Below are 17423 nucleotides of genomic sequence, written 5' to 3'. Positions count from 1 at the left end.
CACGGATGCGGGGGCAGCCAGCGGGAGGAGGCTGGCTCTGCTTACCTTGGCGGTCTCAAAGCCCATACTTGTCCACTGGGTGGTAGCAAAGTGCACGGTTTCAGACACGCTGTACCCACAGCACACTTTGGACACAAAGGATCCCGGGAAGCAGACGACAAACTGGCCACTCTGCTGCACGGTCCTGTGCACCTTGATCCCCTGTTTGCACAGCACCTCCGGGGAGATCTGGGGAGACAGGGCCAGGCTGAGGCACCCCCTCCCTGTGCGCCGGGACACCTGCCGTCTTCAGGTGAGGCATGAGCACCCTAAGAGGCCTGCTCTCAAGGAGACAAGATTGCTTTATGTGGAAAATAAAAAGATGTCATTCATAACACAAGAAGAAGTTCTAAATTGCACTGGCCCCAGAGTGATGACAGGTTCGTGCACAGCTGAGGACATGATGACCACACAGGCCCCTCTGTCCCCACCTGGCAATGCCATGGGCTGGAAACGGGACAAGGTTACACAACCAGGAGGCTGCCGGGCTCATCTCCAGAGCCAAGTAGGCCACAGGCCCACAGGCTGTGCTTACAAAGGAGTCCCCCGTCCATCTCTTCTCTAAGATGGACAGGCTGGACCAGCAGGGTCAGCAGAGGCCAGAGAAGCTGGTCAGAACACAGCCCAAAGCAGCACCTCCCAGGAGCTCACCAGCCCCATGACTTCCTGAAAACAAGTGAAGAAGCCTTTGTGCTCATTCCTCTCATGTGCCCAGAAGGTAGGAGCAGCGGGCACAAGAAAACCCAGAGTCCACAGCAGCCCTCAACATGAACAAGCCCCAAAACAGATGCAAAGGCCGTGCAAAACCCTAGCGCCCTGTGCAATCTGATGGATGGTCAGTTTGGCTTTTGTGTCTGAGGACCTTTCCCTTTGCACCCTGGGGATTTGTTTTGCTGTGTTCTCATTGCCTTTGAAAAGCAGGTTCATGGGAAACCATGTTCAAGTGCCTAGGAGGTCCTACAGTTCCTGCTGGAGGCGGCGGCTGAGTGGACGCACCATGACGTTGCTTTCCAGCATCTGCAGCCCTGGGGTGCCATTGGCTTGCAGCAGGGTGTGGACCACGTCTTCCAGCTTGTTCTCCTCCTCAGCAGGAATGCAATACCTGGGTCATTGAGAGACACAAGAGACAAGCAGAGACTTGACAAGGGCCTCCTGCATGTACTGGGCCGCCCCCCGTCACCCTCAGGGACCCGAGCACACGGGAGAGGCTCTGCTCCACGCCAGCAGGGACAGTGCGCTGGCCTGGCCGGGTGCCTGGTCACCACTGGCTCCTATTTCCCACGGCAGCAGTGCCACGTCCACCTAGCACACAGCCAAACCGCAGCGCACCGCGATGCAAGGTGCTCATCTTTTCCGCAGATCTGACCCACCTGGTGAGCCAAAAAGCCTTCAAACCAGAAACAGATGTTCACAAACCCCTATAAACCAGAACCAGACACACTGCAGCCTCCACGGGCCTCTTCGGAGGCTCCGGCACTGCACCCTTCTTCTGTTAACAGAGACCGCCGCAGGAGCAGGACATGACAGTGTCCTGACAAGGAATGTGTGGCTCCTTCGGCCCTCCAGCCAGGACAGTAAACCCTGCCCTCTACAAATGCACAGAGTTGGGAAAAAGCCAGGCTCAGGCACATGCACCACCTCAAGGCCAACTCCTTGGCAGACACTGTGGCGAAGTGGGGCTCCGGGGTTACCTAGCGGCCCCCAGCTCTGCTCCCCGCTGGGGAGTTCTGTGTCAGGACCCAGCCCACACAGGAGGATCAGGGCACACAGGACTGCGTCAGAGGGTGGCCTGGGGAAGTGGTGGCTCCCAGACCCTCCAGGGTCTAAGCGTGAGGCTGGCAGGGGTCCTCGAGTGTGAGAAAAGGTGGGAGGTACAGGTAGAAAGTGACCTACGCGGCCTCCTCACGGCAATCACAGGGAGGGGAGGGGGTTTTGCCCGTGTCCTCGGTGTCCCAAGGAGCCCACCAGGGCCACACGTCCACTCACAACATGTGACGCCCCTGGTGCCAGGCGCACAGCATGAATGACGGGCATGTGAGGGGAGGCCCATGCAGGGCAGGGGTGCAGGGATGGCTGCCCTGCTCCTGGGCGTCTCAGGCTGTCTGAGGGGCTCCTCCCCGGGCAAGAGGAGGACATCAGTGTGGAGAGGGGCCGGACAGATCTTCAGGATGCTAAACCAGTGAAGCCATCAGCCACCACTAAAAACAAAGACGTGGGCCAGCAGCTCAGGGCAACACCGCCAGCCCCTCCCAACAGCCCCCGCCCCCGGTCCAGGGCCCGCCTTTGCACAGCAGGCAGCGACTGCGGCCCCTAAGTGTCTGTGACGAAAACGTTTCTCTCTGAGGCCAAATCCTGGGTTCAGTTGCTCAGTGTAGGCAACAGCCACATTTAAGAATTTTTTTTAAATGCTCATGTTATTTTCAATGCCAACATATTCTGTTACTGATTGGTAATTTACATACAGGGTTTCCAACCTAAATCACATGTTTTAAGAACAACTACACACCATCATGTCCTCTGATCCTACCCCTGCCTTTTCTTTCTCTCCCTCAATGAGGTTCCAGGGGTAAGTCTTCAAAAAGCCCACACAGGACATCACATTTTGCCATCTGTGACTCAACGTCAAGCCATAAGCAAACCCACACGGAAGAAACTCGGGCCTCAGGTCACCGGTCTGGGGGCGACCCCAGGAACAGCAGGCCATGCACAGCCACAGCCAGTGTTAACTCCCCACAGGGAATGGCCACACTTCTTCCGGAGGCAAAGGCACCTCTCGGGATTGTCCTGGCTGTCCCCTCCCCAGCTGTGGCCGGGCCTGGCTCAGCCCCAAGGCTCCTGTCAGTCCCCACTCCACAGGCAACAGCCTGGGCTTCCCGGGCCCATCACTGTGGACCTGCAGGACGCCGTGCTCACCGTCCACGGCGCAGACCCACGTGGGAAGGGAGGGCTCCCTCAGGTTGACAGCACCACTCACCAGAAAAGCCAAAACCAGGCGGCTGCAGCCGACGCTGGCTCCACGGAGGGAGAACACGAGTCCTAAGACTTTCTTTATTTTAATAAAGAATGCTTAATCACCCCATTAGGGCAATAAACACAGTTAGCATGGCATGGATGGCATGCCGGTAAACGATCAGACGACAAGACATCTGATTATTTCTAGTCATTTCCCATATGCCGCCGTAAACAAAGACACCCAAGAGTCCAGCCTCGATCAGGGATGGGTACAGTGAGAGTCAGGATTACAGGTGGGGACCCAAAACACCTCGCCAGGCAACAGACTCTGCGGGGTACACAACGTGTGCGTCTCCACACGGCAGGAATGAGATTCCCAAGTCAACTCTACTCCCTGCAGAGCCACCGATAGATGAGGAAACACTGGCTCTACAGAGAGGCTGAAAACAACCAATCATGAAATGCCACGGTTCATATTCAGTTCATAGAGGGCTGATGACACAGTCACTACTACTGGTTATTTGTGAGGCACTTTTACTACTGTTCCTTAACCCTAAGGTGAAAATAACTCTTGGAAATCCACAAGAAAAAGTGACTAATCCATAACAAAACAAAACAAACAAACAAAAACAGACCTAAGCAGGTAATTCAGAAAAGGGAACTTAAATGGCCACTAAGCATATGAAAAGTTTTGCACATCATCAGAGAGTGTGACAACATTCTCCAGCACCCCAACTCTCCAGCACCTTCCAACAGAGGGAGGCGATCCCAGCCCAAGGCCTCGGCAGGGAACGCAGGACAGGCCTGAACACAGAGAAGCAAGTTCTCAAGCACGTGGAACCACCTGGACAAGAGGTTACCCGCAGGCCCCACTTAATGTGGTAATATGACTTTCTGTAGTCCCTCCCCTCCCACCCGCGGCCGTGTACTTACCAAATGCAGTCAGCACCAGTGTGTAAGTAGTCAATGTATGGAAGGTGATTTTGGTCTCGAGACCAGCATGAGGTAGAAAAGACCATGCCAATATTTAGCCAGGGAATAGTCACTCCTAAAACAGCAAGAGTGAAAAGCGCGTTTTTAAAAGCTAGGCAACAACGTTTCAAAGGAACAATAAGTAAAATTCTCTTTCTTCTCCTAAAACAAGAAGGAAAAGAAATGGGACTCCAAGTCAGACAAAAGACAGTGAGCAGAAGGTACCTGCTCTTTCCTGCTTCCTTTACAGAAGTGGGAGAATATGAACACTGTTTCAAAACAGTAGCAGCACGTCGGCCTCATGAGGTGGCGGCCACAGGAACCTGACCTGGTAAGGAATGCCGAGGAACCAGCAGCCCCAAGGCTGAGGACCAGAGGCACCAAACCCAAAAGCCCCCATCAGGGCCAGAGGCAGAAAGCAAGAAAGCCCCTTTGCTGGCGAGGCCTCCGAGCAGGGTGAGTAGGGCACAGGGCTCCTTGGCTCAGCTCAGAAATGAGTCAGGTTCCAGGACCTGGACAGGTTCCTAACCGCCTTCCCCAAGGCCTGGGCCTTCACATTCATAGTGACCACAACCTCCATGACCCCCTGGTTTTCCCTAAAGCTCGCAAAGCATCCATCCATCTCTTGCGAGCCTACTGACCATCTTGAGAATTATGATTTCAGCCTGCAGTAGCCTTTAGGAATTGTGACTTCGGCTTTGAAGGCAGCTATTTCAAAGTTCAAAGTTGGCCACTAAGCTTCTCCCAGCTCTAGACTCGGCCATGTGGTTCACCTTTCCACCTTTTCTACTGACTTCACCAACCATCATGCTACTCCTTTCATTTCTAAAAATCTATTTTCTTTTCTTTCTTTTTTTTTCCTTTTTTTTTTTTTTTTTTTTTTTTTTGTTGAGACGGAGTCTCGCTTTGTCGCCCAGGCTGGAGTGCAGTGGCCAGATCTCAGATCACTGCAAGCTCCGCCTCCCGGGTTTACGCCATTCTCCTGCCTCAGCCTCCCTGTAGCTGGGACTACAGGTGCCCGCCACCTTGCCCGGCTAGTTTTTTGTATTTTTTAGTAGAGACGGGGTTTCACCGGGTTAGCCAGGATGGTCTCGATCTCCTGACCTCGTGATCCGCCCGTCTCGGCCTCCCAAAGTGCTGGGATTACAGGCTTGAGCCACCGCGCCCGGCCTAAAAATCAATTTCAATGTACGTCCTGTATGCCTGAAGACCCCATCCTCCCTGGCAGTGCTCAGAAGGGATTTCCCAGCCCTGATTCTCAGTGAGTAGGACTCATGGTCACAGCTGCCACAGGCAGGTGGCCACAGTCAGGCTTACCAGGCACAGCACCGAGGTGACGCAGGATGGACCCTGTGTTATTGGGGAGGACGGTGAGGTTCCATCCATGCCTGCAAAGGGGAAGACGAGGGACGTTACAGACTGGCGGGGAAGGATGCAGTCACATCCCCAAGAACACGGACAAGAGAATCCCAGGTTACCTTGAAAAGGGCTCCGATTTTCCCACTGGGAATCCGCTGCCATGAGTGTTGGTGTCCACCTTGCCACAGTGCACTGCCACATGGCAGTCCTTCTCTTCCACTAGCCTCCAGTACTCTTGCTGCAGGGAACGGGAAAGGGCTGGTCAGCACCCCTAAGGTGCTGCAGCCACAGAGCACAGTTCAACCCAACAAAACTGGGACATGAATGTCTGGTGCACACGCCCCTCAGAACAGACGCTCTCTTTGCAGAGTGTCTCCAGCAGGACACTAACGCAGAAAGCAATGACAGGTCACCTCCAAGCATATCCTCCAAATGCCAGAAAGCAGTGTCTCACCCATGTTATGCAGTGTTATTCCCAACAGCCAAAAGGTGAAGCCACCACAGTATCCCATCCGCAGATGGATGAACAAAATCTACTCCATACCATGACCTTGTAAAAGGACGTCAGTTCTCACGCGTGCTACAACATGGATGAACCTGGAGGACATTATGCTAAGCACAGTAACTGCGAATTACAAAAAGCTTCCAAAGTGACTTATGTTCCATCTAAACAAATATGGGGACAAAGAATGGGTCAGAACATGCTTTGACTGCAGGCAAGCAGCGGTGCCTAAGCTCCCTTGAGACAAGCTTCCCCGCGCAGTCACCTTCCACTTTGTTCTCAGTGATCACTCCAGAAGCACTAAGTCCTCTTTCCTCATCTCACAAACCTTGGTAAAGCTGGAACCCCATTTAGGGAAGAAGCCTAACTTACAAGCACCCAACATCATAGGGTCCAGTTAAGCTCAATGAAGTGCTACTAGCAACGCCGAAACCACTTTCCTCAACACTGCGTTGACTTCCACAAAGAGGGGGTCCACCTGGCGGAGTCAGACCTCCACAAATCAAGAACGAATTCCACATTAAACGACTGGATTCCCTCAACAGACTCCCTGAGTGTCCAATCCTGCCATGCATTTGCTGAAACTGAGGGCAACCAGCTTCTGGTGGGTCCGTAAAGATGTGGGAAGGGAAGGAAGGGACTCCTCCCAGCTGGTGGCCAACTCCAGGGGCTGTCCACTGGCCTTTTTTGGAAGACAGAGCACAAGAAACTAGGCAATCCAGGCCTGAAGTTTAAATTCCAGCGAATCTCTCCTTTGTGTTTAAATATTTACACAACCGCTAGAGCAAAATCCAGACTTTCAGAGGGAATTAATTCCTGAATAAGAGGCTGTAAGATGAGCTAAGCTTTCATGCACATTACGGAGAGTAATAAACTTCTGCACCTCTGGGGAGATGCCCACAGGACACGTGTTGTTTGGCAACGAAGGCCTCTTCCCAGGTCCAATGCTCAGCCCCAGAAAGCAAGTTTCCTCCACCTGACATCTCTACCACAAACACAACGCGTGCTGTGGAAGCAGCTGCGGCAGCCACACGTGTCCTAGACCAGGGTTCAGCTGACATCGTGGCTGGTGATGGGTGAGGCAGTGGCGGCTGCAGCATAGTAATCACAGCCACAGGTCGGGTGTCAGGCCACTGCGTGACGTTCAGTGGCCGCACCCAAGGTACACAGCGTAGGCAGCTCCCGCACCTAAGTAGAGACCTAAGTCCTAAGACAGATAAAGATGGTGCTAAAGGTAAACCTCTAATTCCTCACACTAGGAAAGCAGGGTCAGGCCACAGGGCTGGACATCCTAAGCTCTGACAATTGCTTTCAGGAGGTGGGGCAGCAAGCACCACCCAGGGAGGGTGACCAGCCATCCTGGTCTGAGCAGGTTTGAAGGTCACATGTCCAAAACTTAGGCAAAACAAGATACCTGAACCCCCAGTGGTCAGCATGTATACATGGGGCAAACCGACCCTGGATTTTATTTGAAAGAGGTGGCATTAAAGGAAAAAAAAAAAAAAAAAAGGCAGCAAAAGCCTGTCACACACCAAAAGATGAGGCTGTGGTCAACAAATACCTCCTGTTCCCCGGTCGGCAGCTGCCCTGAACCAGTAATCCGGGTTTGGTTTCTTTCCCTTTCCACGACCAAGCGCTGCTGAGAGCCCACCGACGTCAGCAGCTGGAAGTTCACACGGACTCAGCTGGGCACTGGCCGAGGGGAGGTAAATAAACAGATCCGGTCTCTGTCCTGCAGCGCCGCACACAAAAACTCCCCCTAATTGGTCTGGGCACAGAAGTGCTCACTGTCTTTCCAACCTCATACTAACTCAAAGAAGAGAGTTGGCAGAAGCACAAAAATGGCAATCTGCCAATCCCATTAAATAAAAAATAGAAGGGAAGAAAAAGCACAACTGTGGTTTCAAGGGATTCCAAACATTCTCTTGCATAACAGACACACAGAGGATGGGGTGAGAAGCAGCTGGGTGAGCAAGTAGGAGGAGATGGTGACGGGGAGCAGGGGACGTGCCCAGAACCCGCCCCCTGCACTCAGCAACTCCCCACCTTCATTATAGTGTTTTTGGCTTGTGAACAAGTTTAGATCAACCTAAGTTAAAACATTTGGCTGCCCTGGTGCACGCTCAACACAGAGGATGAACTCAGCCCCGTCTGAGTCCTTTCAGTTCACCGGGCTGCAGGGGTCAGGGCAGGACAGGGATGTCCTCCAGCTCGCCGAGTGGTTCCCACATCATGAGAGGCAACGGGAGGGGCCGCTTCTCTCACCTCGATTTCGGCTGGTGCAGGCTCCTTGCTGAAACACATGCTCATGATATTCCTCGCTGTTCGATAAAAAGTTGTTAGAGAAACAGACCTTCCCTGAAACAAAACAAAAAAAGAGTAAAGCTTCAGAAGCAAAGCTGAGCCCTACTGCGAATGAGGCCACACACCTGTCATGGGCCGCTGCCCCTTGGCGTCCCTGCGGCTGTGGGTCACCTTGTATCCTGAGTTAATGACAGGCAGAGAAGGCAGAAATTCTCTAAGAACCCACAGTGCTAAGAGGAGCGGGAAGACTCCACCAAGGATCACCCTCATGAGGGCCAAATTGTTCTGCCAGGAACAGAGGCTGCCACCCAGAGGCCCCGAGTGGACGCAGAGCGGAAACATGGAAGGCCCCTCCAAGGCCCTGCAGAAAAAGCCGCTTGCGCTGGAGGCAGAATCCCTCAGCTGACAAAGGCTGCTGCCGGCCAGTGAGGAAGCTATCAGCAGCTGTGACCTGATGGAACTCAGGACCAGGGATCCCACAGGAGAGAAGCTGGAGAGACAGAAACTGGGGTGACATCTACACCCTGAGAGTCCGTGCCATATGAACACCTGCCAGGGCAGCAGCCTTCACTGAAGTTACAACCTGGTTGCCTTCTTTCCACAGAACCACCTGCTGTCCCCTCCGCACCTCTTCTTTGATGCCCCTGTTCCCAATAACATCCAGAATGATTTGCTTGTTTTGATAAAATAGCTGTGTGTGTCAGTTTGGGAATCCGGAGTCAGCACCTTCTTTTACCCACCACACCAAATGTGGTGCGTTTTTCAGAGGGAAGCCGTCTTAAGACCCTTGCTATGGTTTCTTTCTTGACCGGGAAAATGTATTACTTGAGTCCAGAAGTATCTCCTGAGCACCTACTGTGTACTAGGCCAAATCCTAGGGGCTGGAGACAAAGCAGTGCCTGAAAAACACACAACACCTCTGGGCCTCATGGAGCTTCCATTCAGTCTGGGGAACACACAGGCCTCAACCACACAAATATGGGATGGGAGGTGTCGCCAGGTGTCATGTGGAGTGAGGGAGGGTGGTCAGGGAAGGCCTCCCCGCAGAGCACTGGACACTGCAGCGTTCCTGTAGAAGTGACAGGGCCAGAACAGGGAGCAGCAGGTGCTTTGTGCCGTCAGGTCCACAGTCGCAGTCGGTATGGAGACACTGGCTTGTGCCTTTCTCTCCCACAGCAAAGGAACTAGATGGGGTTCTAACTACAGGAACATACTTCCATGCAAATTCTAAGCCGCTCCCAGTGGTTTGCTTCTTGTAACATAAAAAAGGTAACTACAAGGAGGGACTGAATTTTGCACCAAGGCAGAGTGCAATGAGCGAAGGTGAGGATGACACCAGCACACAAAAGTCAGCAGCCAGGACACCAGTGCCACAGAGAGTTGCGCAAGCAGGGTCCCCACCCTGTGGGCACATGGCTGCCTGGGGGCGTCGCCATGGCCACCACGCAGAGCTCCAGTACATTTCCGTGATGAAATCTAGAAATATCCTTGACAGGGTGAGTTTTTAAAAATCCAAACCTCTTTTTCGGATCAAACAAGCTCACAGAATTGGCCTTCCTCAGTAAAAAGTAAAAACGTTGACAGTTTCTCATTTCACCAGTTGGCTATTCAGAGTCACAGGAGTGAGTGGCTTTACCTGACAAAGGCTTCTCAGTAAAACATTCAGGAAACACCAAATAAAATTCCCCAGAGCTTAAAGTCTCTGGGTCAGACTTTCTCTTAAGAACATTTATGAAGTCAAATACAAGGCAGTTGTGTCTTGGCAGGCTGCATCCTGCAACCCCCACACCGCATCGCCACCAGGCAGCCTTAGGCAATGGGAGAGGACACTCAGGTAAAAGGGACCCAAACCCTCTCAGGGTCTCAGGTCAGAAAAACTGAGTATCTCTTTCCAGAGAAGTGTGCAAGTATTTGAGATGCAGCCTGAGGCGGGTCTGCAGGGCCTGGACTTAAAGTGAAGCAGCAACGCCAGGGGTCAAGTCAACTCTTCCTCTGTATTTCTAAGATGTGTGATGGAATCAGAAGCCCGCATTGCCTCAACTACAAGGCCAGGCCAGAGCCTGCAGTCAGGAAGTCATGGGCACCTGAGGGTATGGCAGAGCTTAGCGATAACCAACAGCCAGTTCCCAGTGCAGCAGAAACCCACTAGCCACACGCCCCCACCAGGCTCATGAGGGCTGGAGCAGAGAACACTTCCCTCCCAGCGAATCCAGAGCTGGAACCGCAGAGGACACGCACGTGCCAGGCAATTCAGCAGAGACTGCAACTTAGCTGGGCTCGGCCAGCTGGGCCCCAGGTGCTCCGCTACCCACTGGCAGGCTGGAGAAGGGAGGAAGCCCCAAGCCTTGTTTCAGAGCCAGGCCAGCTGGGAGGGCTGCCAAGAGGAGAGCCACGGACTCTGCCTCCCTTGCTTCTTGGAGGGGTGAGTCTCCTCAGGATGACTGTGCTGCAGTGAGACCTGGCGGAGATGGGGAAACGCTGCGCGTTTCAGTTTGCTGGTTTATCCCCAACTCTTCCCTCCACAGCGTGTGAATGGTGAGATTCATTTTGATGGCTTTATCAGGGATAGCCCTCCACAGAGAGGACCTGGCAACGCTGGGCTGGCAGTGAGGTGAGCAGATGGAAATGAGGAGGCAGAGAAAACAAGCGAGCAGCGTCCACTGAGGGTCCAGCCAGTGAAAAGTTCAGCTGGGTTTGGGCAGCTGTCAAGTACCAGGATGAGACAGAACTGGGGATGCAGGGGAAACAAAGCACGCAGCCCAGGTACTTATCCCTGGCATATCCCTGCACGCAACACGCACACGCAAGCCAGTTAATGAAAAGGAAACCCGAGGCCCTGGGCGGGCAGGAAGAGACTCGTGGTGTCTTCGTGGAGTGGACTTCCCCTCCCTCACCGGGTCTCTTGCTGCCCCACCTTGCATCAATGTTCCATCAATGCACCCAGAAGGCCCTCACTAGGTTCCTTGATATTGGACTTCCCAGGCTCTACAACCATGAGCCAATGCATTTCTGTTCATTACAAATTCCCCAGTCTGTAGTAGTTCAGCAGCACAAGTGGACTAAGTCAACACCCTCACCCAGCACAGTGGCCCGCCCCTCCTTCATCACACCAGGGAGTCAGAGAACGCGCCGTCCAGTGCACAGCATGCCCCACTTCCTCTCTCATTCCTCCCGCACTCCTGCAGCTGGGGTTGGCTGCTCTACAGAGGCCCCTACCTTATAGATGCACTTGTGGAAGTCATTGAGGACGCCTTTGTCCTCCTCCTCCTCCTTGACCACTTCTTTTTCCTGAGCGAAGAGTCGCCGCCGGCCAGTCTTCAGCTGGGCCTGGCCCACCTCCTTGAGCTTGCTGCGGAAGCCGTTCCTGGGGGCCACGCCATGGATGAGCCCATTCTTGGGCTCGAAGCGGGGCAGAGGGTGGAACTTGTGGTGGTCATTCTCTGTGTGGCCTTCCAGCGGTCCCTTGCGCTTCTCCAAGATCTCCTTTTCCATCAGCACTTCCTTCTCCAGCCGCCGGTGCTCCTCAGGGGACAGGGAGTCATAGGAGAGCAGGTACTGGCAGTAGGCCTCCTGCAGCTTGGCCAGCCGGTCCTGGGCAGTTCTGGGGATGCGCAGCATGTCTGCTAGTTTGTTCCATTTTTTGAGGTCAGTCACTTGCTGCATTCCGCCCATCTCATTAATCAGCCGGAAAAAGCAGGCCAGGTCGAGCTCGCAGCCCCCTGGGACGGCGAAGGGGATAAAACGGGACAGTCAGTGAAAGGGACACGAACAAGATGTTCCTCATTCAACCTGTAATTCTTGAACTCCTACTATGAGTCAGGACTCTGACAGGCTCTGGGGAGAGAGCGGCGAACAGCAGGCTTCCAGTCTACAGAGACGGGGGCGTTACACAATGATGGGTCACGGCCATATGCTACGGCCACGTGGAAAAAGGAACTACCATTTTAGGTGGGGAGCATCTGAGGAGGCAGCATTTAAGCTGGGGCTTGGCTGAAGAGGAAGCGAGCTAGCCAAACGGACATACAGGGAGGAACATCACAGTGTGCCATGTACTGGCGCATGCCTTCTCACATGGAGGCAGGTGTCATGAGAAGACCAGCTCCCCAGTGAGGAGCGGGCAGGGGTCCTGGCTGCACCCACAGCCCAGTGTCACCTGGAATAGCTTTCACACATACTTGCTACCAACTCCCAAATCCCACCCACCCACTCACTCCACCCATCCACCCACTCACACAAAGTTAGTTTATTTTCAATCCCGCCGGATTTCCAGAGCAAAGAGCAACACCCACGTGAGGACACAGGGCAGTACATCTGTGCCTTAGCCTCATCCCTCGCCCATCCAGACAGTGGGCTGCTTCTCAGTGTGTAAGCTGGTGCTCAGTGCCCTTCCTGATCAGGTCACAGACCAGCGCAAATGCGCATCAAACCTGGACAGGTTTTAATGCATGCCCGGTGGCTTTTCTAGACGGGAATGGAAAAAGCAACCTTTGTCGGGCCAAATAAAGAAAGGGGGGCGGGAGGGATTTTCCAAAATAATCATCAACAAAATGCCAAACAGAGTATAAATTAATAACATTTTAAATCTTTAGAGTGTGGGGATATGTTGTTTTTAAGTAATATTGTTTTTAAGTAATAAAAAAGGCAAAGTGTGCATGGATCCAGTCCAGGCAGGGTCCCTGCACACACCAAGCATGGCCGGACCCACCAGGTGAAGCGTCTGAACCACCTCGGCAGACAGAGCACACACAAGAGAGCGAGTTCCCGGCACATCAGCAAGACCAGGGATGGGGACACAGAGCCTGAATTCCACTCACACTAAGTGGCAGGACAGTGGGCTGATGTGGTTGTGGAGAACAGGCGGGTGGGGGTAACATCAATGAGGAAACTGTCCCCAGCCTTGACAGGAGGGACCTAAGACCAGAGACTCCACAACTCACTCCAGGTCCCACAGACTCCCAGAGTCCCAGGTGGGACTCAAGGTGGGTCTCCGGCTGACAATCGGGAGTTCTTCCCTCCAGGGCAGGTGGGCCCGGTCTCAACTTACAGAGGTAGGCACCAAAACCAGTCCCCAACCAGAACAAGTCCTCCACCGTACGCGTGACTCAGAACACAGGTCAGAGAAGGGAGGAAATCCACACTTTCATATTTCACTCTAAGTAGATTATAATGCAAGAGCACCCGAAAATCACACAGCGCTTGCAAGAACTCTTCATGGAATCCTCACCCACTGTGATCACTCCCATTCAGGGCCTTGAGGCAGCTACAGGGCCAAGCCCCTTCCCCACCCAACTCCCACCAGCGGCACAGCGGCTCCCTGGGGCCTACGGTGGAAGTGAACCTGCACAGAGGCAGAAGGCACATCCGCTGGGGTGGATTTCAGGCTATTACTTCAAAGTTATTAAGTTTCTACCACTGTCAGATGGCTGAGCTCAGACCCCCAGCCCTGAGGTCTTGCTGGGTCGTAAGCAAGTCAGTACCCCTCGGACAGAACGTCAGATGCCTTAGACTTCTGGGAGACGGCAACAAGCACAGCACAGGGAAGCACCGTATGGCTTCTGTCCCAGGGTATGGGAGTCAAGGGTAAAGAAAAACCTACTCTAAACAAAAGGGGCTGTCGCTACGATGTCAAGTGTGCTCTCGAGGCTCCATCATCCACCTAGCAGAGTAGGGAAACTCAGAATGTTTCCCTCCTGTCTGCAGGTCTCCAAAGGCAGGAGGACTCAGTGCGGTTCCATCACTGACTCAGTCACCGTGTCCCAAGCAGTCACGGGGCGTGGTCAGCAGGCGTGGGTGCACGCGTGTGCAAAGTCTGCTCCCTGCACTGCTGCCTGTCACGTGCCATTCCCAACAGCAGAGCACAAACCAACAACTCCTGCAAGTTAAGGTGACTGTTACTCAGGCATCAGCCCTAGCAGGCACCTGCTGAGGGGAACCACTGAACCTCCATCCTGCCTGGAAGCCTATCTTGCTGCCAAATCCCTGACACTTAAATGATGGCTACATGTCTCCATGCCTTTGAAAATTCAGGATCTCCAAAATGGAGGTGTGGCCTGTTTCCTCCCATGGGTCTAGACTAATGGGGGTTGCAACCTTACCTGGATGCACCTCACTGCACAGAACCCACTTAGCCTTAACAGGGCAAGTTCATTCTCGCCCTGTGTCCCCAGTGCCAGGACTCGAGAGAGGATGACAGGGAAGGAGAGCTACAGGGGAACCCAAGAGGAGTCTCTGCCTGCAGCCCACCCCGAGGAGCAAGGGTCTACATGACAGCCCAAATATGCATTCGCTAAGGATCCACTGTGACAAGTTTGCAACAGCCCCAGCCAGAGCTGCACCTGGTCTCAGAAAAAATGTCAACAGATCCCCTGACCTGTGGCCTTGACAACATCGCCAGAGAAACTGAAGCTCAAGGAAAAACAAAGAAGAAGAGACAAGGCTGAGCAGGATAAAAAATGTCCTGCAGGACCCTAGAGGGCTATGGGCTGCATGGTGCACCCTCCAAATTCATATGTTGAAGCCCTGACCCCCAGTACCTCAGGACATGAATGAATTTGGAGACAGGGTCTTCAAAGGGGTAATTATGTTAGAACGAGGTCAGTAGGATGGGCCCTAATCCAAAGACACAGACACACACAGAGGTAGGACCCTGTGAGGACACAGGGAGAAAACAGCCATCCACAAGCCAAGGAGGAAGGCCCTGGGAGAAACCAACCCTGCCGGCCCCTAGACCTTGGGCTTCCAGCCTCCAGAACTGTGAGGAAGGTCTGTTGTAAGTTCAACAGTCAGTGGCGCTTTGCAGTGGCAGTCTAGCAGAATCCAGAGGGGCAGTGTTCCCCACTGACCCCCTGGCCCCTGCTCTGACTCCAGCAGTTGTGGGTAGAAGTTGACAGCCCAGGGGAAGCAAGGGGCCCACCCCAGATCCAAGCTCAATACCATTCTTGTCCTGCCACCAACGCCCAGGACCTGGGAAGAAGGGCTGCAGGGGGAATGAGCTGAGAAGCCCACTACTCCCAAGACAGGGGAGCCGAACTGGAGCTTCTGCAAGGGAAGAGAACATGAAGACTGTGAGGGAACTGCAGGGATCTGGGGCGGGCAGGCAGGGACACTCCCCCCACCCCCCAGCCCAGACCTACCTATGAGCGGGAGCTCGTCCATGGTGATGCCCTGAGATTTGAGGTGCTTCTTGATGCAGGCCAGCCGCTGCACGTTGGGGCCCCAGCGCCGGCCCAGCTTGTGGATGTGCTGAATCTGCGTGACAAACCGCATCTCATCGTTGAGCTTGCACTCGGGCCGCCAGTCTGGAGGGGGGATCACCCTGCACATCCCGAACTTCTCCACCTGAGCGCGGACCGACTCGATGTAGATGAGCGGGTCGTGGAACTCCTTGGCGGAGGGCCTAAGGACGGGGATCTCGTCCATGGCCGCCCACCCGGCCTTGCCGCCGCCCTTCTCGGCCTTGCCCGAGTCCTGCGGCTTGTGCACGGACTCCGGTTGCGAGGTAGAACGATTTTCACAGGAGGCGCCGTCCGCCTTGCCATGTGCTTGTCTGCCTGGCGTGCTCTTCCCGGCTGTGGCCCGCTTCGGCCGATTCCTCTCCAGACTGCGCTCCGGCACTTCCTTCTTCACGTGTCCGTTCAGCAGACCTTTCTCGGCCGGGGCCTTCTTACCAGGGCCTTCTGCGGGGCCAGCCGCCCCTTTCATCTTCTTGGGGGGCGACTGTGGCTTCTCCGCCTGGTGTGCCTCTTCCAGTCTCCTCTTGGAGTTCCGCAGCCCCTCCCGCAGCTGCAGGCCCTCCCGCAGCTGCCGCCCCCCAACCTCCTTAGTGCATGACTTTGGGTTCAACCTGCCACTGACCTTGAGGCCATTGACGGCGGGCCCGGTGGACTTGGACGCCCCCCCGAGGGATAGCACCTGTTTGCGGGTTTTTGCATTGCTACTTTCAGTTTTCCCTGAGATTGTGTGGTTGACAGCGGAACTGGGCTTGTGGTGATTGGGTTTGGTGTCCTTGACCAGTTCTCTCTTGGCTTTGGTGTATGTGACAGCCCCCTTCGTCACCGTGGCAGTGTACTTCACAGTTTTGGATGGTGAAGGTCTGACCTCGCGCATCTTTTTGGCACTGGTTGCACCTGCACCCAGAGATGACATTCGAGTGACTCCATTTACCTTAGAAACCTGTGGAGCAGCAGAAGCAGAGGCGGAAAAAAACGCAGAATTAGTACCTGCCACGAAAACGACGGGCCCACCCGTGAGAAAGGGCCCTGGGTGCTGGGGATGAACAGAACACCAGCAGCCTGTTTGTGATAAGAAGAGATGTGGAAATGCCAGCAAAGAGAAGCAAAATACACATCCAAGAATTAAGCAGCGATGTCCACTTTCGGAATCCACTATACACCTATCCTTCTTCACAAAAGTATGCAGCCTGCCCCAGGCACTTCCTAGCCGGGTTTCCTGTGTGTATTTTCACGTTCCCATGGCTCTTCCAGGAAATCTGGTGTTTCACAATGAAGACCTCCCCACGTGCCAGACAATCACCTGTCCTGAGCTTCTAAGAGTTGATGACAGCAAGATCCTGCTTCCTTGGGGGAAGTGGAGACAGACACACACACACATCCCTGTTCCAAGAAAAGTCATGTCTGCTATTTCTGTGCTCCACATAGCAGCACGACCTGCCCACAGGATTTAGAAATCTATGTGGCTAAAAAAAGAAGGAAAACAAAAATACTATGGAAGGAAAAGAACAGCAGTGCCCATGTGGTTTGGCTCCGGGTGGCAGGCCGGGCCCGGAGGTGTGGCTGCAAACTGTCAGCAGCTGCCGTCTGCTTTCCTTGTGGAGACAAGCCCTGGACAGGAACAGGCTGGATGGAAGAGGGATGCCCCGACCTCACTGGTGAGCAACACATGCCAACCCTCATCTGCACACGTGCTTCCTATATTTTCCCAACCTTTACAAACTTTCCCACATATTTTCCCACCCTGGACAAACTTTCCATTGGGTTCTATGGGACCTGGGCAAACAGAGGCAGTCTTACACCTTGGACACCACGGTAATCCTGGGACACACAAATGTCACAGAAAATGGGGAGCGACAATGGCAGACACCATAAATGCACAGGCTTCAAACAAGAATGATGAAGGGACCCCAATGGGCTGCTGCCGGACATGCTGGTTTTGAGGAGATGTCTTCTCCGTGTCACGATGTAGCCACTGACCCACCACTTAACAACTTGGGCATTACTTTCCACCTATGATATGAGTTTAAAGTCAGGGACTTCAGGGTTTTATAACCACCACCATC

General features: G+C 53.9%; 1 protein-coding gene across 4 annotated transcripts in view; it reads right to left on the bottom strand.

Annotated features, from left to right (window-relative positions):
- JARID2 (jumonji and AT-rich interaction domain containing 2) overlaps window positions 1–17423 on the bottom strand; it is a 280860-nt gene that overhangs the window by 11473 nt on the left and 251964 nt on the right. For all 4 annotated transcript variants that reach the window (XM_050788023.1, XM_050788025.1, XM_050788026.1 and 1 more), the window contains 8 exons: window positions 15262–16300; window positions 11345–11847; window positions 8090–8182; window positions 5442–5560; window positions 5281–5351; window positions 3925–4039; window positions 1036–1141; window positions 46–228 (listed from right to left, as the gene is read on the bottom strand). In XM_050788023.1, coding sequence (XP_050643980.1) covers window positions 46–228; window positions 1036–1141; window positions 3925–4039; window positions 5281–5351; window positions 5442–5560; window positions 8090–8182; window positions 11345–11847; window positions 15262–16300 — 2229 coding nt within the window. The remainder of the gene's footprint in view (window positions 1–45; window positions 229–1035; window positions 1142–3924; window positions 4040–5280; window positions 5352–5441; window positions 5561–8089; window positions 8183–11344; window positions 11848–15261; window positions 16301–17423) is intronic.

The sequence above is a fragment of the Macaca thibetana genome, chromosome 4 (genome assembly GCF_024542745.1).
Source record: "Macaca thibetana thibetana isolate TM-01 chromosome 4, ASM2454274v1, whole genome shotgun sequence".
Taxonomy (NCBI): Eukaryota; Metazoa; Chordata; class Mammalia; order Primates; family Cercopithecidae; genus Macaca; species Macaca thibetana.
The sequence above is the reverse complement of the archived record's forward strand: the minus strand, read 5'-3'. Positions and strand labels throughout refer to the sequence as shown.